At 41.8% G+C, this 24,891-nt stretch overlaps 1 protein-coding gene across 1 annotated transcript; it reads right to left on the bottom strand.

Moving 5' to 3' along the window:
- On the bottom strand, positions 1 to 24,745 carry EPS15 (epidermal growth factor receptor pathway substrate 15). Its single transcript, XM_053469841.1, has 25 exons — positions 24,685 to 24,745; positions 18,338 to 18,379; positions 17,803 to 17,892; positions 17,436 to 17,483; positions 16,879 to 16,974; positions 16,390 to 16,455; positions 16,025 to 16,150; positions 15,879 to 15,938; positions 15,354 to 15,560; positions 15,092 to 15,237; positions 14,608 to 14,764; positions 11,428 to 11,513; positions 8,298 to 8,370; positions 6,266 to 6,427; positions 5,718 to 5,915; positions 5,151 to 5,357; positions 4,645 to 4,731; positions 3,812 to 3,917; positions 3,688 to 3,723; positions 3,444 to 3,583; positions 2,607 to 2,676; positions 2,224 to 2,303; positions 1,839 to 2,004; positions 1,501 to 1,661; positions 1 to 437 (listed from the first exon to the last, which is right to left on the bottom strand). The coding sequence occupies exons 1-25, from the start codon at positions 24,709 to 24,711 to the stop codon at positions 291 to 293; spliced, it is 2,784 nt and encodes a 927-aa protein (XP_053325816.1). The 5' UTR covers positions 24,712 to 24,745; the 3' UTR covers positions 1 to 290.
- Between the last annotated feature and the right edge of the window lie 146 nt (positions 24,746 to 24,891).

Raw genomic sequence — 24,891 nt, 5'->3', positions numbered from 1 at the left:
CACTTTTGTCAATGACACCGTGTAATATGCAGGGCTGATTTGGAAAACACTGTCAGATCACTAAAATACAAAGTATCACTCCTCAGCCACATTCACGACATGAAGGGATTCATCGCCAGTTTATATATTACAAGGTCAGAAAGCTACATTTGCCCCCCATCTAGCAAACCAAGGGTCAATAGGATATTTAAATACTTCTAAGCGTAGGTAGACTTTGCAAACTATCTTCGATATGTTCAGAAAGAATAAGTTCGGTGTTGACAGCAGACCCCCCGCAGCCAGGCTGTCGCTCACGCATCGGATATCTCGGATTTGCTGAGTGCTATAGCAAGCTCCAGGTCCTCCTGTTCCTGCTGCTTTAGCCTCGTGAGCCTCTCCTCCTCTTCTCGCTCGCTCTCCCGTTTCGCCCACTCAATCATATCATCCTCGGATTCATACTGTAGATTTTAAGACATGCACAGGCAAAAAAAAATCTTTAGTTGTATAAAATTATAAAAGAAAAAAAAACATAGTAGCATAAATGTATATTACAGACCGGTGTGTAATATTTATATTATATGTACACACACGGTCTATGCATCTTATTTTGCCTGTTCACTATGAATTATTTGTCAATTATATTTTCATGACCAGTTCCAAACTCTCAAAATGTGTCAACTTTTCTTTCATCTTTGTGGTACGTTTAAAAAGCTGGTTTTAAACTGTGGAACGAGTGAAAAAACCCATAAGAAAAGAAATCATAACCAAACAATTGAAAAGTCCTAGTTCCCTTTTGTGTCACAATGTATCACCCTGCACACAGAACGTGAAAGCCACAGGCCACCAGACATTCAATCACTGGTAACCCAAAAAAGCACCGAGCATATGTCTTTAGGCAGACCAAATACGTGCAACTAAAACACAGACTGATACTTTGTGACACGCAAAACCAATAGAAATATTTCTAAACAATTTCGTTCTCCCTTCAGAAGATTTACATTAAGGCAAAGTAAACATCAGACGGGTAGTTAGAGTAAAATTAGGGCTTTGGACAGCAATCTCTGCGGGTTATGTAAAAATAGGGCATAATATAAGGAGGAAACCTGATCCTAGGAGATACAATAAGCGCAGTCTTTACTGTATCACTGCATCGTAGGCTTGTTAAAGCAACTCCGTAATACTGGGATACAGGCAACCTTTTCAGTAACCGCTCACACTCCACTCACATGTGATGCTTTTGCCCCAGCTACTTGTTTGGAAGGTACGGGGGTAGATGTGTTTGTGTCATGGGGTGTTTGAGATGTAAGTTAGTCTTCTACATGTTACTTGTTTTTGCAGGATAAATAGGAAAGAAAAGAAAAATAATACAACAGAGGTAAAATTCTGCAAATCATATAATACACATATATATATATACACACACACACACACATATATACATATATACACATATATATATATCACAGAAAAAGCAGGGAGATGCTAAAGTCTTGATTGCCTCTAGGATCAGTTAATACTTACAGTGTTAAAATTATTGAGGCCCGCAGCCTTGTCTGTCCCTTTTCTGGAAGAGAACAGGTCAGATTCTGCCTCGCTGGGGAAACTGACACTAAACTGCTGGAAAGGATCGCTGTTCTTGAACGGGTCTGAAGAATCTGCAGCCCGGGAAGAAGGCCTCTTACCTAAAAATCATTTAAATGGCACATTTACCACTTACATTCATTTTCACAGTGGGCATTCTTAAATATGTCATGTCATGTTTACTAAGCCATGCTTGGCACGGGGTGAAAGCCCACCTTCGTAAGGACCATCGCAGCTTCACACCGGATGGAAGAACCGTCTCTTGCTGGTTTCCTTACCTAGTGGGGGAGGGCCGGGCCGTGTAGGGGTTCCAGTTTTTGGGGGTAGTGCAGGAGGAACGTCTTCTGGTTGTGAGGCTTCATCTTCAAAAACGTTCTTGCTGCTGAAAGCCATCTTTTCTTTGAAGGGCAAAGTGGCGCTGAAAGGGTCTGTCTCACTGGTCGTCTGTGAGCACAAATAAAAAAATATTAATATACAACTAAAGAAGAAGAATGGAGATGTCCGTCACATGTTACATGTCTGCCCATTTATTTTTTCAGTCTAACAATATTCTCCCTGATTTTAAGAAACGCCTGAGTAACTCTTTCAAAATATATGATATGCCTAATTTAGTAATCCCAAGCCTTTTAGAATAACAATAAAGGTCGTCTAATGTGCATTTACCTTTGTCAATGTGCTAAAGTCAGCAAATCCACTTCCAAACGACTCATTACCAAACACAGATGCAAACGGATCCTCATTCGCTGAAATAAAGAAATATACATTGTGGATAGAGCTAAAGCCACTTGACATATAACAAAAGGACAAGTATCTGCGTTACTGCATGCGGAGGAGATACTGTAGTGCAGAACAGGGCAGATATGTTCCACAGCTGCTCTTGGACTATAATTCCCATGATGCTCAGTGTACAAATGCCTCAAAGCTTCATGGGAGGTGTAGTCCATTCTTTCACTTGTGCTGCTAACCTGCCTAATTACTCAGACATCCAGAGCGTGACAAAGAACCTAGAAACAGAAGAGAGGGGAGCTGCCAAGATACCAACTCACCGGATTCACTGGCGGCCGATACGACTATCCCACCAGGAGCGAAGGGATCGTTGCTTTTTACTGCTTCTCCCTGAAATCAAGACGTACGTTAACCAACGTTCACAAAAAGCAAGTCTCTCCAAGACTGAAGTGTTAATTCTTTGTCCGTGGCAGGGTTATAATATAATCATAATAAGTTGTGCTTTGATAGTAATCTCCCCCGTTATTGACAAAGGAGTTTGTGTACCCCGAAACGTTTGTGCTTCCACCTCATCAGTTATCGCACTTAAAAGAGTGGATTCACTTGCAACATCCCTGGAGCGCTGTGTTCTTTATATAGAATATGGATAATATATATATATATATAAATATATATATATATATAAATATATATACACACACACACACCCAACAACACACACGTCATTTGACGTTTTGCTTCAATGACTGGTGTTGATGTCAAATGACAAAATTGCTGGCAAAGTTTCTTTGCTCTAGATTTATGCAATTTCCTTTCTTTCAATAAACATAAAAAAATAACATTTTAGATTAAAGAACACATTTCATTTAAACCATGAAAGTATAACTACAACACTCAATTGTAGCTGTCGTTCCACGGCTTGTGCTAAAGTCTATGAAAAGATAAACCAAGTCAAACTCTACATCGTGTATATAATTCAGGTTTATATACATTGCAGTTTCGTATATACACATACACACAATAAATCACAGGCGTGGGGTGATACACTAGAAGTGGGTGGAAGGTGGTGTTGGCATTAGACTGATTTACCTGAATATTGGGTTCATAGATACACAGATAATAAACAAAGAGCTGGTATACAGAAAAGGCATACATACAGCGGTAAAGCTGCTTTCCGATATCGTGGAGGAGAACGGGTCGGCTTTAGAGGACATGAAAAGATCCGCTGAAGGCTGCTTGAAAAAGTCATCGGATGCAAAAGGATCAGAGTCTTTGAAAGGATCCCCGCCAAACGGATCTGAAAGGAAATAAAGATTAAGAAACAAGACAAGTGTTCTAACGGATATGAACAGAAACGTAATGAGGAGGAAAAAACCCAAAGAAACACAAATATCCATTCACCTATTTTTCCAAATGGGTCGTCATTGAATGGGTCACCTGTGGAACGACAACAAATGAGTGAAAGTGATGAAGTGAAATATCTCACATTCTGTTTGTAATATCCTTGCTGCAAATCTGGACTTACTGCCTACAAAAGGGTCGCTCTGGAAGAAATCCAGACCGGACTCCTGAATGGAAGATGGCGGGGGAGCACTTTGCTTTGACTCAAAAGGATCCATTTGGAAAGTAGCCTAAAAAAAGGAGAGAACAACATGGGACAATCCACAGGCAAATGTATTTAAGAAAAACAGCAGTCCCATCTATGATGATACATTTGTTTTAATAATATTGATTGACAGCTCCTGCACATGGGGAGGAGTGCTATATGTATAAATATAGCACAATTATGCCCCCCAAATACACTGAATAAAAAGTAAAAAAATATATATACCTGATCTCCAAAATTATTTTTTAAGAGAGCAGCTGAAAACTGTTATTTTGCATATAGTTAAGGTCAGAGACCCCAGCTGTAGATGGTAATATAGAGTTGCCATGGCATTCCGTATCTCATTGAAATATCCATCTTGTGGGAATTGTAATAAAGCAGTTAAGGTTTGCCAACCATAGAAGCTGGTCCCCACCTCCTGCGACAGGGCTCTGTCCCCTCTAACAACTACATAGAAGGGAAAGCTGTCCATGGCAGAACAGTAAGTTCCCAGGTGATTAGCGGCTCCCAAAACATAAATCTGAATGTATATGAACAGAAATTAGGACATAGCAAGACAAAAAGTGGGACCTGTGAGCCACAACACAGGGAACTACAGCTTAAATGTAAACCATCTCCACCGTTACAGGAGACACCAGAGCTCTGCTCAGCAATGAGTGCAAGCATTTGGAACTTAAATCAATTATCATAAATAGTAACCTTTACCACACAAAACGTGCAGAAAGTCATAAAGCATGCGAAGATAAACGTACTTTTTCAATAACTTGTGGCTGTGGACTCTCATCTTTTCTTTCCTCGTCACTTCCAGAGTTCGGGGTTATTTCTGGGCTGCTCCTCACCTAAAACATTAAATGGGAAATTCAAGACTATATAAGATATAAAAGGTGCTCATGGGGCATTTACAGGCATTGTATATACTGGTTCATGCTCAGGACAATACTACCAATATGCAAACCACAAAACCATAGCCTTAACTGGAAAAGACTGTACTCATTTACATTCCTATTCAGCTTTGTGAGGCTTACAGTTTTACCTGCTGGACAATAACCGGCTCTATATAAAGACAATCCGTGTTCCCGGCAGCCGTCTCTTTTCTATCTATGCATTGCCAGTAGGCAGTCGCTCAGCGGCATCATGCGACATGACAGCGCCGCCATTTTGCGACTGGTCCCAACACATGCAAGTAACCTGCCAAGCCCTGTCTGAAATATTGTGATTTGTCACACCGTTACTATGACGATCTGATGTAGACACTCACCGGCGAGTTGCGGCTCTGATGCTCAGGCTGGGCCGGGCTGTCGTACCCGGTACTCTCGTGGAGATTAGTAGGTTCACTGCTGCTATTGCTAAGGCTCGAGTGATCCGCCGTTCCGTTCACCATCGGCAGTTCCGCATGACTTTGCCACCGCAGATCATCTCCGATGTGGTTTTCAGTAACCTTCAGTTCTTGTAGTTTCATCTGAACCTGAAATAATTATAGCAGACGTAGATGGGACTTTAAGCTACCACCACGGAGCAGGGTTCATACAAAAACAGTATGTGAAAAGTATGTCCCTTTAAGTGATATAATATGCAATTATAAACCCCCACAATATACCACAAAATAAAGGTTTTTAACACTACGAGTGGATAGATCACAGGAATAAAAATCTCAAGATGGTAAGCAGGACCCTTGTCACCTAATGTAAAGGATCATCTTTGTCTATTCTTTTGTCTCGACATTCCGCTTGAATATATGTATTGTATATAAAGTAAAGATAATAACAGTAACTCCAACAGAGAGGCGGTCTTCAGATATCAGGGGGCTTGTTAGTAAATGACTTACTGAACGGATCTCCAGCTGGGATTCCTGTAGCTCCTGCTCGAGCGGTGCCAGCCGTGCCTTCCCAGACTTCAGACTCTCCTCCAGCTGCACGGTCTCGTCCTGAAGTCGGCTCAGCTCCTCCTTGGCCTTGGTTAGCTCGTCCTCATAAGAACAAATCTGTGTCTCTTGACTAGCTACCTCTGTCTTCAGGGAAGAGATCTGCGTATGGGTAAGAAAAACATGGTGGTATACATGAGCCACGATGATCATTCTCCTTTCTAGACTTGAATAAGGAGAACGGACATAGCCATGTTGAGCCAAAACATTAACTGTCAGAGGTCTCATATTCAGATGTTAAAGATCTGAAGGTAAGACCTCTATGGATAAGAAAGTTTATGTCACTCCAAGAATCTTATTCGGTGTTGGGTCAATATAAAAACCTATTGATTTTGACTAAATACCCCTAATATTCTAAGCCTGAGAAAAGGAATGTTATGGAAGTTTAAAGGAGGCATTCTGCCCCTGGAGCTTAGTTGATGAGTAGCCCACAGTCTAAAATGTGTACTTACCAGACGAGTCTCCTCTTCACATTTCTGTCTTAGCTCGTGAAGTTCGCTCTCGAGTTTTTCTTTCTGCTCGTCCAATCCCTGCAATACGTCCAGCACCTCTTTCTTCTGTGCTTGAAGCCTCTGCAGATTGACGCTCTCTCGCTCCACTTCATCCTGAAGGTCCTACAAAACATGGCATTCTCCCGTCACATGTCACACACGCTCATCATTTTAGTTTCCAATCCACGTCGCCGCTGGCATTTATTCTTGCGAGCAAAATTTAGCTTTCCAGGAAGATGAACTCTCACCCCCCCACCCAGAGAGAAGCCTGCAGGAGCCAGCTTCTACTGGAACCCATTAACCGGCACGGTGATTCTTACAGAACCTGTTAAGAAAGTGTGTATAAATGGAGTGTACTTAAATTACTCTTCCTAACAGTGTAGAATACTGTATCTGGGAGGAACGGGATAATAGAAAAGCGATGGTTAATTATAAGGCTATGACATGGGCGGGGACACAAGGGGTTAAAGTTACGGGGGTGAAAGAGCAGACTTATCAGTATGGGAAAGGAGGATACAGAAATATGGGTGTGAATGAAACAGTAGATAAGTCTGATCACAGGAGGGGAAAGAAACCGTTTGCATGTTTGTTTTTCGAAATAGGGTAATATAGAATGGCTGTGTGAAGGGTTAATGATATGAGCCGGTAAGCGGGAAGAATGATGTCATTGTTAATGCCATAAGGTGAAGACCATGGTGGGAATAAGCTGAACGTGTCACGGTATTCTGGAAATCTCTGATAAACTCCACTTTTTCATGCTCCCTTATTTAGCTTTTTCTGTAGCGGATGGCCCTGGTTACGACGCAGCTCGGTGGTCTGCAGGTATCCCTGGCTGAAAAAGTATTTAAGTTAAGCCATACCATTTCTACCTTAGTGACAGCCATAAAAGCCTACAGGCTTACCAAGGCAAAGGAGGGGACGCACGGACTAATTCTAAGCATAGGCCCCTTAAAAAAAATGGCATATGTCCCAATAGCAGCAACTTAAATCAAGGCCTAAAGTGACTTTGCAGAGCTGCATTATGGGCCTTCTGTAAGCCAAAAAATAAACAGATCAGGTTATAGCTGCCAAAGAATTAAAGCAATAGCGTGGGCCTGTTCCACTTAACACAGCATTCCGATACATTAATATACGTATGCCGGGGGCCGGACGCATACAACCGCAACAGAGTGGAAAATCAGTAAAGGCTCGCGCTAGCAAAGCAGGACACTCAAAGGCAACCTGCCACAATATTTTCATAGCCCTCCTTTCCTCCATTATCGTAGCTTTGTTTAGGACATCCTTAGTGAATACACCGCAGCTCAATTTTAAGCATAACTTTGCAGCTCTTTCCTCCTAATTGTGTCAAGAAATGTATACTCAATCAATAGATCCGGCTTCAGAGACAATCTCTATTCTTGCAGAGTAAAGGTTATCGATGTGACGGCTCGTATCGGTGTTCATGGGAGGAAGCCGACAACGGCTCTGCGTGTCCCAAGCAAGATGTATTTATAATAATGTATTTCACATAATACCCCGCTATAGAATATACACTCAGAGTTCTTCCAACCATCAACGCTATTGCTTTGTTGTAAAACTGCGGTCTAAATAAATATTAAATATCCCTCTTCGCTCACAACTAGGTACATAAACAATCTGTCATAAAAATGCATTGTGGCCAGGGGTAAAAAAAAAAGATTAAAACACAAAACAAGGTTTTTAATAGCAGATCGAGGAGCAGCCGGTGCATATTACATGCGTAATACAGCCTATGGTTTCATGACGTATGCAAACCAAGCACTTTAGGCAACAAACATCTTCCGTATGGGAGGCGGGTGCCGCATATAGACTTCAGAAGATGCTGTGGGCGGAATACGGGAGAATCCTCAATAAAATATGTTTCATATATAATGTTAGTTCTGCATCCCGGGCTATACCGCGCCGTCACAGTCTAGAACAGGATAATTATAGAGGGTAGCCGACAGCTCCCGGGTTCTCGACTGCCTTCTCTTACCTGGACCTCGCTTGTCCTCTGCTTCACAGCCTCTTCCTTCTCGTTCAGCTCCTGCTCCACGCTCGTCTTCTCCCTAGAAGACCAGCAAACCATACAGGAATATCGCAGAACATCAGACACGGCCGGCATGCTGATCCAGCCGCCTAAACCCGAATCCCACTTCAAATACATGGTGGAGACCCCCCAAGCCAACAGGCAGTAGTGTCAGCGAGATACGACGCTGGGGTATGTTCTAAGCGCGATGCCTCATTGTGGCAGAATGGGAGAAGCGGGGGAGGGGACAGGGAAATCGATGAAAGTGTGCGCCTGTGTTCAGCTCACTGTTGCTAAGGAGAAATCCGAAAATGCTAAACGCCGAGGATTCGGCTGGGAGGAGAAGCTCAGGCAGAACATTTAACTGACCAGAGGCCACGACCATCATAAACATCTAAAGCTATAAATAAACACCATAACACGTACAGACAAACCCTCAGCTCCCGGGAGGGAACCATATCGATTTCCTAATATATAGCGCCATCATATTCCACAGCGCTGTGCAATGATACCAGATTTGATATTTAAACGATATTTGATTCTGGGATCTGTTTAGTTTGGTGATTCGGCAGACTTAAACTCATAGAAATGGAATTAAAATGCCCCCTGTGCATTCCCTGCTGTACAGCACTACAGGATATGTTGGTGCTTCACAAGCACACTAATAATTACAATCGCCTATGTTTTTTTGTGGAAAGGAGCCTACAAAGGAACACAATTCTGCACGTTTAACTGCATTTTAAAATCCTGCTATTGAGCCTTTTCTGTATCTTTAACCCTTTCACTGCCACAGTGGTAACCAATGTATGGCAGCCGATATAAATTACACAATCGTATGGCAACGAAATAGGATCTCCGTGTAGAGGGATCTATACCCGCGACATTTCCCTTATGGAAACATAACTTGTTTGATAAGATAAGCTCGGTTACGGTTACTAGTTTTCTGCTGCACTTGGATTTGCATACAAATCAGCTTATTCATAGTATTCACTAATGATTCATTAAAAAAAAAAATCTATAATATAGCTCCTTACGATGCAGCACAAAGACGCACAACATTGGGTTTATTCACTAAAGGGTGCTATAACAGGAGAGTTGTGGGTTCAATTCCTTGACTTCACTTTGCATTATGAAGTGAGCTATAGAAACGCGGAAAGCAAGGTCACCTTCATACGATACATATGAAACACAACAATCCACATGTTACCAGGTGAAAGAATGAAAGGAACTCACTCAATATACTCAATGTAAGAATAAACTAAAGCCAAGCTCCAGAAAGCCTGCACTCCTTTACACTCAAACCACAAAGATGCCGCCAGTAGAAATATCCATTAGGAACATCATTCTACAATGATTATTATTCCCAAAAATAATAATTGTGTAAAATGTAGTCTTATTAAACATTTTCTAAACATTAACAAGTATTACGCGGCACAAAAGCAGACAGAGAGGTTGCGATTATATTAGAAGTGGAACAGCCCCTTTAAACGCTACAGCCTGAGCAATGTTTCTCATCCACACAAATGCCTTGTTAGCAGGTCAGATAACGCGCCTGACAGCCAGCTCAGTTTAACTTCTGGCCAGAGGGCCTTTATTTATTCCGCCCCAATAAGCCCAGACCCACCCAGTACATTTCCCCTCCAATAACCACGCTCTGATTAACCCCCAAACCACGGCACAGCAGCCTGACTCCGCTCACTTACCGAAAGTCAGATGCCGAGCGACGCTGTGGAGACTTTAAGCACTCCCGCAATACACGCAACATTGCAGACAACCATCGTTGGCCCAAAACTATAACAGATGGACTCCGCTTGTAATTAAACGGAACGTCAATAAAAGCAGAGTGCAGATCTACGGAGAGGTAACCACGCGATTCTCGCTCCTTCGAAAGCTCAGAATCCTAAAGGGCATTAGAACTACGTCTCAAAGGAGAATCATACAGACTTTCGCTTTTCACTGTGAAGAAGGATCGCCGATCGTATGAATCACACTGGCAGAAAAAGAGTTAAATCATTGCTAGAGATCAGCTGCTGTGTCTAATGGCTACTTTACACCCATGGGACACAAACAGAATCTGCCTACTAACCCTTTGTTTGCCAGAAGCTCATGATTTACACAATGCAGACAACTCGCTTTCCAGTATTTTCACAGCCAGGGAAGTGGAAACCGTTGAAGTATCTGGCTGTGTGACCGTTATGTTACCGGAAGATGCGGCACCGGTAAGGACACCGGTCTCCTAACATGACACAAGTACACGAAGCGCAGTCCTAAGCGTGCTAAAGCAAGCACTAAATCCTCTGCGGAGATCCCCCAGCAACCAAAAGCAAAGTCCCTTGACGGGCAAACGTCATGGAAACGGGCGACGCTGGAGAATACAGCCAGAAGATTAGGGTTATATTGTTCCTTTTACCTCCTAAAATATTATAGCTATATCCCCTAATTACTACGTCTTTATAAACAAAAAGCAAACCGCGCTAAATGCACCGTATCTTTAGGTTACTATTCTCATAACGACAGAAAGTTCAAACCTTTTTATACTACTGGGAGTGAGATCTGACCAAAAATCCATAATCCTTAAATAAGGAAATTTATAGGAATTTATCAAAACAGAAAATATACTTTTGGGGATTTTGCGTGTTACTTTTAACCTTTCTGACAGGATACTGTTCCTCCGACTACAAAATCGCAACATGGCCAACACCATCTATTCCTAAGAAATGTATATTATATATTATATATATATATATATATATACACATACACACACATATATACATATATATATATATAATTACAGCTCTTTGGAATATGAGGGCACTATAGAGATCAATAATATGTTAATTAAATATTATTCACTAACATACATTTCATGCACATTACCCTTTTACAGTCAGGGAGGGGCTGTATATGAAAAGTACATTACCTCTACCCAACACTTTCTTTAAAAATGTACTTTTAATAACTCAAAAGCTCGTATTATAGCCAAGATCTTATAGTAATTAACAAATGAGTCGTTAACCAGGGGACACGTACAACAATTTTATAAAAACGTGCTGTATAAAATATTTTTTGGTTCGAAAGAATATTTTTTACTCACCTCTGTAAATCCACAATCTCGTTATTTAGGTGATCTAGTTCTTTAATAGCGGAGAAATCTGCTACGGGGCTGGGTGCGGAGGGGATCTGTAAGACGAGGTAGCGTTAGGGCACGATTAGTTACATGTTGATCAGGAGAATACGTTTAGCCTATCAGGGCCTCACGGTCACAGTGAAAATGCAATGCATTACGGACAAGACAAAACGAACACTTGTAGTCTAATACCGAATACAGCTATGGAGCTCTGTCAATGAGAGCCCTACTGACGTGAATGGGGAATAAATCCAGCAACGCAAGCGCTGGGTCAGACTTCAAATCAAGGCAGACACTGGGCTAGCCCGGCCTTGTGGAACCCAAACCCACCATGGCCTAACGGTTTGTCCTTTGAGCAGCTGTTGGAATCGAGAGATGTGAGCATGGAAGAGACGAGTCGTGAGAGACAGGTAGAAGACACAGACAATACGACAACACGGCGTAATACGACAACACGGCGGGGCAACAGACCCTGCAGAAGGAAGCAGGAAGGTTTCAATAAAATTAAGAGAATTTAATTACAATGTCTTCCTTTCGAATAGTTGTCTGAGCGCTGCTTAGTTCCAAAGAACACTATAGTCACAAGGAAGACATCTAACTTGTGGTTTAAGACTATAATTCCCAATATACTCCTTGGCTAGCAGAGCGTGACAGAGGTTGCCCACTGCTTATGGATTGCCAACGGCTGCATTTCTCTATGTCAAATCCAGCGAGTAACCGCCTGCACGGCTTCAGCGCTCCCAGGATGTTTTTCAGTCCCTCCTTATAATATCGCCCAATGTTTGTTTTTGTTTTTTTTTTTAATAAAAAAGGTTCCCATTTAACACAGGTATTGCAACATGGAGATCTAGACCAAGGGTGATTTTTGTGAAATACACCAAAACTGATATATAGAAGACAGACATTGGTATAACTCTGAACAGGGATGTGTCGGGGTTGTGTATGGGAAGAGCACGTCACAGTATAACACAAATAAGTCAAATCATTAGGGTTTTCATGAAGATATTTAACATTTCCTCCAGTTACAGTTTCCTCTTTACCAAGAATCTGCATCCTACATCAATTTCTAGTCGCCTCCCCGACCCCTGCGTGATTGCGATGCCAGCTCAGTCTTTTGTCCCACCGCCAACCGGGTATTTAAACCGCCAGTAATACTTGCTAGACCTGGCCTAGCGCTAGTCTCATAATCGTGGGGAATTCGCTTAAGTACCACCAGACAGATGAAGCTCCAGGGATCTACCGTTGGACAGATGGAGTAAGTCACAGCAGAAACACCGTAACCTCTCAATGTTCTAGGTTAACCTCTCAATGTTCTAGGGTAACCACTCAATGTTCTAGGTGCCGAGTTAGCTACATTTCAGATTATGTGAAATATGCATAGTGTCGTCTGACACCAGTCTACTTCATCTGCCCAGATACAATAATTTCATACAAATTAACGCTGTTAAGACTGGTGAGTAAAGTTTGAACGTGTATGAAAATAAAGCTTCTCTCACAATGAATAACTTTACCAAGTAATTAGCACAGCCCCAGAGCAGTAGCTTAGCGGTACAGCTGATCATGCATGGTATACCTCCGGTCCTAACTCATTGCCTGGCTGTGTACCTCTGCTCGGCTCTTGTGTGTAAATTACCTTTCTTTCCTTTTGCGATATGAAAGTCTGTTGTATGGATCCCAAATTATACCCCCCTTATCCAATAGACAGGGTTTAATAAAGGATTGCGTAAAACAAGCCAAAAACATATCAAACAGCAAAATTTCTAACCTTGCAAAGGCAGCACCGGAGAGGTGAAAGTTAGGAATAAGAGCGAGGCGGAAAGCAGATTGAGGCAGATGGAAATAAATAATCCAGAAAGCTAAACGACGGAGCAAAGAAAGCAAACAAACCGGGACAGTCTGTTAGTGCAGCAACACAATAAGCCATAAATAACGTTCCTCCAAGTAACATCATTGGAGTTTGTAAAATCTGTAGTTTCGAAAAGAAATAAAGTTAAATAACCTTTGGGACAATTAAGGGTAGACTTTAGAATTTTTTCCGGTTTCACATGTTCCTATCGGTGCTTCATAGAAAACATATGTTCCGTACATTTTAGGTGAGATGCAGGTGTTTGGGGTACTTGGCTAAAAATATTTAAATGGCGATATCCAGAATGAGAAAGTTTGATTCCCCCCAAAAATTCTTATAAAGCCATTCTTTGCTTCGATGACATTTAACGCTAGACCTTGGAACATAGTCTGTTATTTTCTGCCTGCGGTAGAACCACAACGATTACCTGCCCTTTTATTTGGCACAGATCATGCAGACAGGTATGTCTCAGCAGCAAGAGACAGTTATTTTGTATTTTAGAGATTTTGTTGCAGATGAACAGTCACATTCAGAAAAATAGCAGATCACCATTAGGCCCACCTAGTCTGCACCTTAGTTGGTTCTTGGTCTGATCTTATATTCAGGATAGCATTATGGCTATACCGCGCAAGTTTCCACCAACACATGTAGACTATGACTCTCCTAACATGTCATCTACTTTTAGACAGACTTCCTTCTTCTGCTTTGTTGGATCCATTTGTGCATCTTAATGCTTCTGTCCTCCAAGCTTCACGTCGAGAGATTGCTCAATCCGCGGAGTCATTTTTACCCTACAAAGCGTTCACCATTCTCACAATACTTTGTCATGGTTAGCTAAATGATAAAAATGTTGCTTGGTTATGGTTAGTTATATCGCGGTTTAAAATATAACACGCCTAAAGAGATCCAAGTTGTCTTGCGCTATAATTCAGCCAACAAACATATCCCCTCAACTGTACTTGCATCGAATATAACCACGTTCTCCAGAACAGGATCTGCTGCAGCTATAAAAATAAGAAATGATGGGGCTACAGCAAGCAATTTAAGGTCACATACTTTTATCTACCTATAGTACAGGGTTTAGAGGCCATCCCTAGACTCAGGCCAACCCTATAAAAGCATCTAATCCATGGAATTGTCGCAATAGAAACCTACATAACACACACGAGCGTCTGTGCAGCAAACGGAAGTTATATTTCAAAATATTGTACTGTTAGCGCTGATATTTTTGTACGTTTGATATTTAGACAGACTCTAAACATGTATTTATATATAGGGCCAATGTGTTAATCCGTCCTCACCTTGGCTGCTGCAGCTCTCTCTGATGGAGGGATCATTTCAGGTGTAAGAACATGAGGAGGGTCAACACCCTTTAACAGCTTTTGATTGATGAAGTGGAAAGACAGGGCAAACTGCTCCTTGGAAAGCTTCCCACAGTCCTTTGTGTCGCACAGAGACCTGCGCCGGGTCAACGGAAAGACATTTAATCTACAGACACGATACTGAGGCAGCATTACATCTGTGTTTTCTTAAATTATTATTTTTTGAGGTAACATTTCATCTTTCGAATGGCATTCATACTAATTGGATTCCAAAAAAGTAGATAGTTGCACTATTGTTCCATGTATTACATTACCAGATGTGCGTGCGTGTGTGAGCCATGGTGGACCACTCGTGTGGGCAGGAATACTGGACGGACTTCAGTTTTTAAAGTTTAAATAATAATAATAATAATAATAATAATAATAATAACAGCAAACACTCTTTAGAGCTCGACATATTTACCAGATGTGGGCAAGTAATGCAGAGGGTAATCCAGTTTTCAAGAATATTTCCCGCACTTCTATCCCAGAAACAAGGCCGTCCATATCTTTGTCTAGTTTCTGGAAGATCTCATCATATTTGTTTTTTTCTACTTGTGACACGACCCACTAAAAAGCAGAACAAAAATATATGTGCACATTGTATTATAGATCACATTAAAAAAGGCATACATACGCGTGTATATATAAACATAAACATATACATACACACACACACTTCTCACCTGAGCCACGGGGGCTTTTGTTGGCAGGATCCCTACTGGTGACAATGGATGGCGCGGCTCTTTGGAAGGCGGCATCGGGAGAGGAGGAATGATTGGCAGCGATGTAGCAGAGCTGCTTGCTTTCCTTTTCGACGGTGGCACCAGAGCAGACGGTAATGACATGGGTACTGGCTCCTTCTCGAGGGCGGAATAAACCAAAAACATGGCCTAGGAAAAAAGGGCCTTCTTTAAAGCATATCTTTAATGAATGCACACTGGTTTAGATGCGATACAGAGGAATGAGCAGCTCAGAGCTCCTTAAGAAGTAGACTTTATAATTATATCTATCAATGGGAGGCGATATGGTTTTGAAGAGAGACATGAGGAATAACGTTTTTCATAGGTATGACATCATCATACATTTCTTTAAATTCTTTGTGTTCTTAAGTTCGATAGTCTGGCATGCTGCTCTGCTATAAGGACAGCTCAGCTAAACGTAGCATTTATACGGCACCAGTCCACACTCAAAACAGCAGATTTACTTACAACGGCAAATTCATCTCTGTCCAGCAGCCCATCGCGATCGATGTCGCTTAACTCCCAGACCTGGATGGAACAAAAAAGGCATGTTTTCTCATAAAAAGAACCCTAAAAGGACAGATGAGAAGCGGAAGAGCATCGCAAGCACTCACCCTGCCGAGAACATCCACAGAGAGCTTTGAATTGAGCAGCACCGGTTTCACCTTCTCTCCGGACAAGAAACCATTCACTGGGTTCAAACTGTCGAAGATGGCATCGTACTTGGTCTTTTCTTCTACCTGTTTTATGAGCCGAGATGATATTTAGTGGGAAGCGGGATCATTCTAGAACCCTCGATGATATAATTACTGGGGCCCGCCCATCTTTGACTACAATATATACATACGGCCCTTTAAGGACCACTTGGCACTTTCGTCTAAACCTTGAGTGGTGCGGGTAAATTGTACAGGATTGATTTAAATATCTACAAGAATTCACCAACCGGCGGGGGCTCCTGAAGCTGGCTCCTGAGACTCACCTTGACAGCCCATGGAATGTCTGCAGAAACTGCCGGTCCTACCAAGGCTGGACTTGCGTTATCATGCTGAAAAGGGAAGGAAATATGTGCAATCTATTACATCATCCTCGCTACATTTAATCGCATCACTTTGCCTTAAGGGAATCCCACCTTCTGCCTTTAACCCGGGATGCCGCTGTGTGTACTCCCCAGTCCCCACCACACGCATGTTTTTAGGAATATGGGACCTTATTTACTACCGTACCTATGATTATATGAACTATTTTTACAAACTACATATTTGGTAACTAGATTTAAGAGCAAGCTTCTAGCTTTGTACAGCGCTGTGGAATATGATACTGCTATACAGATCTATATCAATATATACAAGTTATAATCCCCCCCCCCAACCCATCTGAAAAAAAATAATTTGGGGCAAACAGGATGCTTTATTTAACAAATGGCTGGAATACATTTTGAAACAAAACGAATATAAATATGTTTTCTTACAAATCTGGGTGGCGGAACCACCATTTTAAGACTACCGAGAGAAACGTCCATCCCATTCTGCGCACAGGCCACCAGCTGCAGGGCTGCAAAAAACTCCTGCAACAAACAAGAAGAGGTGATTCCTAAAACTTCCTCCCGTGCAAGCAACGAGCGCACAGAGAGATACCTCAGAGGCAATGCGTGTTATTATTCACGATGCGTCCAGTGAGTTGGGAGCTTTTATTTAGTTTTCACTCCCCTTAAGTGGAGTTAAATAATGTTAAATAATTTTGTCTTCGGCTTCTTCTTGGCTAAAACCAATCTCTTTTTTGCAACCACAAAAAAAATTAAAAAACATATATATACATACATACATACACACACAGACACACAAATATTTCACAGCACTATAAACTATAAAATGATGGTACTGACTTTGGGACATTTATAATAAACAGAAGAACATGTTTTTAGGAGGCGATGAAACATTTATTTCATTGTTTGAAAATAGTTTTGTATGTAACGAAGCCCACCTTATGACACTAGAATGATTTAACACAAACACTAAATCACGTTACCTGTTTGTTCAAATATCCTTTGCTGTCTTTATCTGCTAAATCCCAAATCTGTACACAGAAGGAAAAATATCGGTGTCAGTTTCTGGAAACAGGAAACAAAACCAAGAATCTGTGCGAGTAGATAGCAGACATCCGCGCACACAGATAACCCGCTATCCAAGAATAGAAAACATCAGACATCACTACACAAGGATCTGGTAACTTATACAAACACGGGGATGAAGTATCTCTCACCCACACCAAAAAATTATTTTATTTTATTGCTGGGAGAGCAACCATGGGCCCCACAGATGTCTCACCTCAAGATTTGAGGCTAAATGTATCGTTTCAGTATTTTGGTCCAGAGAGCAGAAGATAAACAACTTACTTTTCCCAACACCAGGTCCGGGAGACCGGATTTCTTCAAGAAAAGTGCAGCATCTGAAGCCAATACTCGTCCAGAGTTACCAGACTCCACCTAAAAGGGGAAAACAAATGAGCGTCAGCCATATTTATAAAGAGCAATCATCTCCCCGCACAACAAACATAACATATACGACCTACACTCATACACACACTCACCTATAGGAAATCACATTTGTATTCGCAAATTCCTTCGCATTTAAGGGTGTTTTGCCTACTTTCAGACCAATATGGTATATCTTATATGAAATATACAGGTAATCCTTGAAAACAGGTGAAATTGCATATGCTTTGCCATCTAGTCTTAAAAGAAGCACTTAATCTTAAAAGTACACATTTCCCAGGAAGATGTATGCGTGTTCTTGCTTTTTATTTGAGTGTTTACAAGCACGTCGCTGAATATACCCCGCTCACACTCACATTTTTTGGCTCTCTATTCCGGACGTTAAGTTATAAACGCATATTTGATTTTTACTTTACCCCAACACACGTAAACTAACCTGATGGAAGTATTTTTCGTATACTGCATTGTTACTCGGGATCTGGGGAGGCAAAAAAAGATACAAAAAAAAAAGGTCATTTCTGCTTCACCAGTATAATTTGGACACATTTCTGATAGCGGTCGGATTAGATTTTATGAAACATCAGGCACATTCAATATTTCTCCAGACGCACAGCGAACCAATGGCTTTATGCTACACCGACACCGTATCTTATAATGTTGAGTTATCTGCCGCAGGTAGTTTTCATTTAGAGACTAAAATATCACCGGTTGAACAAGCACACAAGGCTTTATTCACTAAGGGGAGAGTTGCGATTTCAACCACTTCACTACTCATTATGAAGGGCCAATGCTTGAAGGTTCCACCAACCAAGCTTGCCTCATGTAATGTATAATTGGGGGCGAGGGGGCGTTAAAGAAACCTCACTGATTTAACTATACATTATACAGGGCCAAGTGCTTCCTGCAGCAGAAGCTCGTAGGAAAGGACCTCCATACTGGAGCTGAAACACAAAGTCCAGCCACGGGCCGCAGCGAGCCATCGAGCGCTCGCACAGCAGATTTCCTTTACACGGCCGAGAAAGGAATGTACTACAAAAAAATAAATAAAAAACAGACCCAATCTGTTCATCCACCAGGAAACCGGCGAAGAAAGATCCAGCAAACATAACACGCAGCACACTGCTGACTCGGCATTCCCTCGCGCTTATCGCTTCCAGACATTTCCCCGTATTTTCTAGCACGTTATCGACTTCCCCAAGTCATTATCCCATTCGCGTTTTGCACACAGAAGTCATTTTCTAATAAGCTGCGTAGCGTAATAACGTATACGGCGCTAAAAATAAGTACTTTATACAGCATTCCTCCGATCTGCTGAACCCAACACTGATTTTATTTCTCACTGCAATAAAAAAGGAAATTTATCTGCTCTTATTTTCTGGGCCATTTATAAAGCTTATTATTACATGAAATTATTATATCAAGCAGGACCATCTGACTCTACAGAGACCGAAGTAACATTGTCTTACTTGGGAGAAAGTGCAAGATTCAAAGATTTTCAGGAATGAAGAGCTTACACTATATTAAAACATACATAAAAAATAAAACAAAAATGTTTATATGTGTTTAACCCCTTAATGACTCAAAATGCATTATTTTCAATGGGTTTAGGGACAGCCCATTGTCCTTAAGGGGTTAAATGATATATAATTTAATGGTCAAGAACAAATATGTACGTGATATATATGGATATTCTGTATATCATACGTATCATTTGTCATTGAAATTTCTTTTAGAGTCTTTTGGCCACAATAAAGTGTCACACTGATTCGTGGTTTCTGTTAAATAATACATGATTAATCTATAATTTGTAATTTATTACCAGTTATTCTATAAAGTAGTAAAGCCACATTTTCCATAATTAGCTAGTTTCTCCTTAACCCCCGTGTATCCACTCAAAAAACAGAACAAAAAATGAATGGGAACAATGGTCATTTAATCTTCTCTATATTATGGATTAACAGCTATAACAGCTATATTATATATTAATAGCTATATTTCTGCAAGGTCTTTATAATGTCCCCACCATTTCATGCAGAAATGTTTCAATTTATGGTTCTGTTCATGGGAGCTTTAAATGGCCAGCCAAGAAAAGCAATGGCTCGTTTCCAGTTATTAGGTTCTGGCATTTGCCTACACGGGCTAAGCTGCCGCCAAGGACTTCAGAAAATATCATGTGAAAAATGTGGTAAACTGGCAAAAGGGCGACATTGGGCCGCCACCGCTTTCCTGAACGATCAGATACAGAACTCTGCTGAAACCGACATATCTTGAACGTCAGAATCATCAAAGAGAACCAGGGAACAAAATCATGCAGCCAGTTAAAATAAAAAGTCGTAGTGTAGCAAGTATTTCTTTGCTCGGGGCGTCCAACATCTCCCATACTCTTCAGCCAGCCCCTTAGCTGAAAGAGCATTATGGGAGATGTAGTCCTGCAGCAGCTGGAGGGCCTATGAAAGACTCATAGTACAGCGCTGCAAAATATAAAGGCGCTATATAAAACAATAATTACTTTAATGTACATGCTTCTTTAGCGAGGCTTTAACGGCAGATAGCTGCGGTCATGGTAAAACGCGTAGGGCTTACACGGTGGGTCTGTTCTTCCTAATTCGTTTCTGAAATGAGTCACAAAGTTTCTATTGTTTCCATTCTGAGAACGTATTGATAATTTTCCCAAAAGAGGCAAACAAAACCAACCCTTCTAAATGGAAACCGAGCACGGACACTGGTGATACACGGTGACAGGAGAATATAAAACAATACACATTATGGAAATTCCCTGACTTCCCCACGCTTCCTACAAAGTGTCTCTGTGTCTAACCATGTTACGGATTGTCAGTCACACGCGGGATCAGCGATGCAAACTATGTCCCCAAATCCCTGTAATAATAAACTGCTTCGTTTCGCCTGACCTCGCCGGCTCATTGACTGAACGTGGCCAGTTCTGTGCACCGGGCTCCTGCGTGGTCCAGTTGGACGCAGGTCCACAGGAGAACCTTAAAGAGGAAATGGTGTGTGTGTGTAATTATATATATACACACATATACATACATGGTACACACACACACAGTTGGATATTTTCATGGTTTCAGCACGTGAAGCCAAAAGGAACAGGCTCCGGTGTGTGATAGTTTGGGCTGCTGGGAGGGGACAGGAGGAATCAGGCATGTAACGGTCAGATAAGGACGAGCAGTCTCTATTCGGTCTCGCTGCTCCCGCCGATTCTGATTTTTATGTAGAAATTACAACAGTCGCACGTAGAAGTTAAACAGGTTCCAACGGCTAACAAACTTTACGGTGCTTGATCCCATGACAACAAAGCGAGGGAGTATCCCGTACTACAAAAAGCCTTGCGAGTCTCTTCCATGGATCAGAGACGTGCCTTTCTGGCTATCACGGGGTAAGCAGCTGGAAACTGCATGAACCCGTTTATTTGGTGAACATAACAAAATTCCAAAATGTGGGCTTAGCGCGGCACGCCAGCGAATAGTTTCCCCGCTAACTGAAAGGCTTGGATACGATGCCTGGAAATACTTGTCCTTCCAGCCGCTGCAATGAAGGTTATCTTTGGAAACATCATATGCTGAACCCGCAATAACGTCCCATCCAATATGTAACCCTAGAAATGCCGGATTACAGCTTTCCCCGAGCAGCCAGTGAGAACACGTCCAATGAACCACTAAAGAAACCCTTTCCTTGCCACGGGGTGTGGTGATTTTGTGAAACAGGTTGTGTATAAGGACTGACCTATTTCCTAGGACAGAGCTGTTACATTTTGTCCTGACAAAACACTTTATAAAAGGTTCTGCTCAATATCATTCCTTTCGAACCAACAGCAAGCTGTGCAAAAGGCATAGAAAAACTTTACATCCAGCCTTACGTTACTTTCTACACACACACAAACACATACACACATATATTATATAAACAACCTCTAAGAGTTGACAAAATAAGCAAAGGTAAGTTGTGCAGTAAAGGCCACGGCCAAGTGATGTATACTGGTTTATACTTTAAAATAAGGACTAAAACAACAATAAGCAAATGGCGTTGTACAACGCTATGGAATATGATGGTGCTATACACATCAATAAATAATAAACTGGTTCCCTTGAGTTTAAGTGGCCCTAACCTTCTGCCAAATGCTCTCCTTATGCTGATTCGCCTGACTTTCTCCCAGGAGATGAAAGCGGACACACTCTGGTAAGGATTTACAACGAGGAGCTAGAATAAGAGGGTGAGCTCAGGATACAAATGGATACGTATTCAAGATGATTTAAAGCAAAGCCGTTGTAAACGAACACAGTTACAAAAATAAAAATAGTATGGGATGTTACCGGGGCAACATAGACGAGACATAAATCTCAGACATGACAGATTCCCTTTAGGCTGGAAGAGAATGGCCTTTGGTGGTATTTAAAGAATGCAAGAGGGAAACACCAAGCACTCCCATCCACTTACAGGACTCCAGCGCTCACACTAATCACCGGCTTATGCATTTTCCTTAATAAAACAAAATGCTACCTTGAAAATGAAACAAAGCGAGCCTAAGTCTGAAGATTGAGAGAAAAAAAGTGTATATAGTTCACCCAGAGCTGTCTGCAGGTCACCTACAGGACGGACGTCTTCAAGTGTCCTTAACACACCATACGCTTCATTACTGATCTAGCAGGGTCTATACAGCCAGCACATGGTATGAAAGAAGCCCACTACGTGATAACACATCACAGGCATCGATTTGGGAGAATATCTGTTTTATATCCACACAGATATAAAAACGAATGATCTCGTGGCACGGGCTATGAATTTAGCCTGATAAGGGAAGGATGGGATATTTCTTAGCCGCAGAACGCAGAACGTTCAGCTGCCGTGGACAGAAACGCCGGTTTCAAAACATTTCAGCAGATCATGTCATATGTATCGGTAACATTAGAAAAGGTCCCCAACAAAACCCGCATGACGCCGGAACACACAGACATCAAAGGGCACGGCCGCCAGATCCACCGAGTCACCTAAACAACACAGAGCCATAATTATTGTGTAACATGGTTTAATTACACACAAATATTTAGCATTGTACCGAGTACTGTATAACACCCTTAATACCACAACATCAGTCTCCAAATACCCCTAACAGAGCGGATTGGAAGGATGCCCTAGAGAAAGGGGGGTAAATCAACCGGCGCATGTCTTTCTGGGCTAACTAGAAGAACACGTTGGAATGGCCTTTTTTACTCACTCCATACGGTTCATATGCTTGTTAGGTAATGTAAATAGGTGCGGTGAATCATAAAGGTCCGTAGAGAACCTACCCAATTAAAACAGCCACTAACAAAACCGGTTCCCGTTTCCAGCCCTACACGCTGACCGGTGGCGTGAGACCCCATGTTACAGACTGAGCACCAGCGACGACGACGACAACTTCCAGTTCATTTAAACCCCACGCCTTTCAGAAACGTAGGTGCCGCTCCACCCAAAATATTTATATTATATATAATCCAGACGATAAACCTGTGAGCCGGGCCCTCTCTATGGACTGTAAAAAGTGCTGTGAAAACTGTTGGCGCTACGTAAATAAATGTTTAAAAAAAATATACATTTTCTAAATATTTAGAAGGTACACAGAATAATTATATGTATCCAACGCAGAAGTACAACAGCTTACTTAAAATATCCAGGGGAAAAAAATACAAAACACATTTAACATTAAATTTTGTTTTTATGTTATTTATTGCTATCTTTATCAAAATAATGATTACGTAAAGTTTGATAATAAGCGAATGGTACTGTTTAGTACGTCTTGGGTGTATACCTGGAGAATTGTGTGTGTACAATGCTTTGTTGCACTATGACATCACATTAAAAGATATCAGTGACCTCAGAACTGGAAGCACACTTCTTGGCGGTTGTATATAAGAACAAAATCGCAAAACAAAAGCACAGTAAAACACGATGGCGAGGGAGTTTATTAATAAAGTTGAAAAAGTGATTGTGTTACAAGGTTTGAATTGAGTATCACCATGGCAACCGATGGAACTTTTTCTACTGAGTGTAGTTGCTATGGACATAAGGCAACTTGCACAAATATTTTTTTCTTTTTATAGAACTAGATCCCACTAGCAGTATTCGGCTGCCTGGTGGATGCATTAAGAAAATCATATTTAACTTAACTGCCAAAAAACAGGAATTCATTAAAAGAAAAATTTGGTTATAAACCACAGAGTGTAAAAACTAAAGAATAAACGCTGCATGACGGTTTCTGTGCGCCGTTAAACCCGTTGATTAGTTTTGCATTAATTGACTCATTAATTATTCAGATATTAACGAGGATGTATTACTACATATCTTTACACACTGCCTGCTGCAAACAATCTCTGAGGCTCCATGGAAACATAATAATGTAGAGCCCCCGACTCCATGCCCTGTAAGATGTATGAATAAATCTGTATATACATGTATTGTTTACACTTCATACAGCTAGGGCTGGCGGCTTGCTGGGGAGTAATGGGAGTTGTAGTACAGCTGCTTCTGGCGCTGCCCCTTCCCTCGCGTCTGATTAAACGCCACAGAACTTTCCCAACAGCCCGACTCGGTGTCCTCACTGGCAGGGCACTCCCAGAGCCCTCCTGCCCCAACCCCTCAGTGTCACCCACCGAGTGTGACAACTCCGAACCCCACACACCGCCACTCACACACCGGGGACCCCGCGCGGCTTCACGCTCACTCCCCGGTGCACGCCAACACTCCTAACCTCTGTCTGACACACTAAACTCGACACACGGCACTTACCTGAGTCCGGGGCAGTGAAGCCGCCATGCTGCTTCCGGCCCAATCCGCCCATCATGCCCTGAAAGAGGGTGGGGAGAGAGTAAAGAGGGAGGGCAGAGTATGGCGGGAGGAGGGGACAGGAATGTGAGTGAGGGGGTGGGAGACGGTGGCTTGGGCGGGGCTTCTGAGCTGACACAGGTACCGCGTTTAATCCCTTCACACATTCAT

The sequence above is a fragment of the Spea bombifrons genome, chromosome 6 (genome assembly GCF_027358695.1).
Source record: "Spea bombifrons isolate aSpeBom1 chromosome 6, aSpeBom1.2.pri, whole genome shotgun sequence".
NCBI classification, from domain to species: Eukaryota; Metazoa; Chordata; class Amphibia; order Anura; family Pelobatidae; genus Spea; species Spea bombifrons.
Note: the sequence above shows the minus strand (reverse complement) of the source record. Positions and strands in the feature narration are given on the sequence as shown.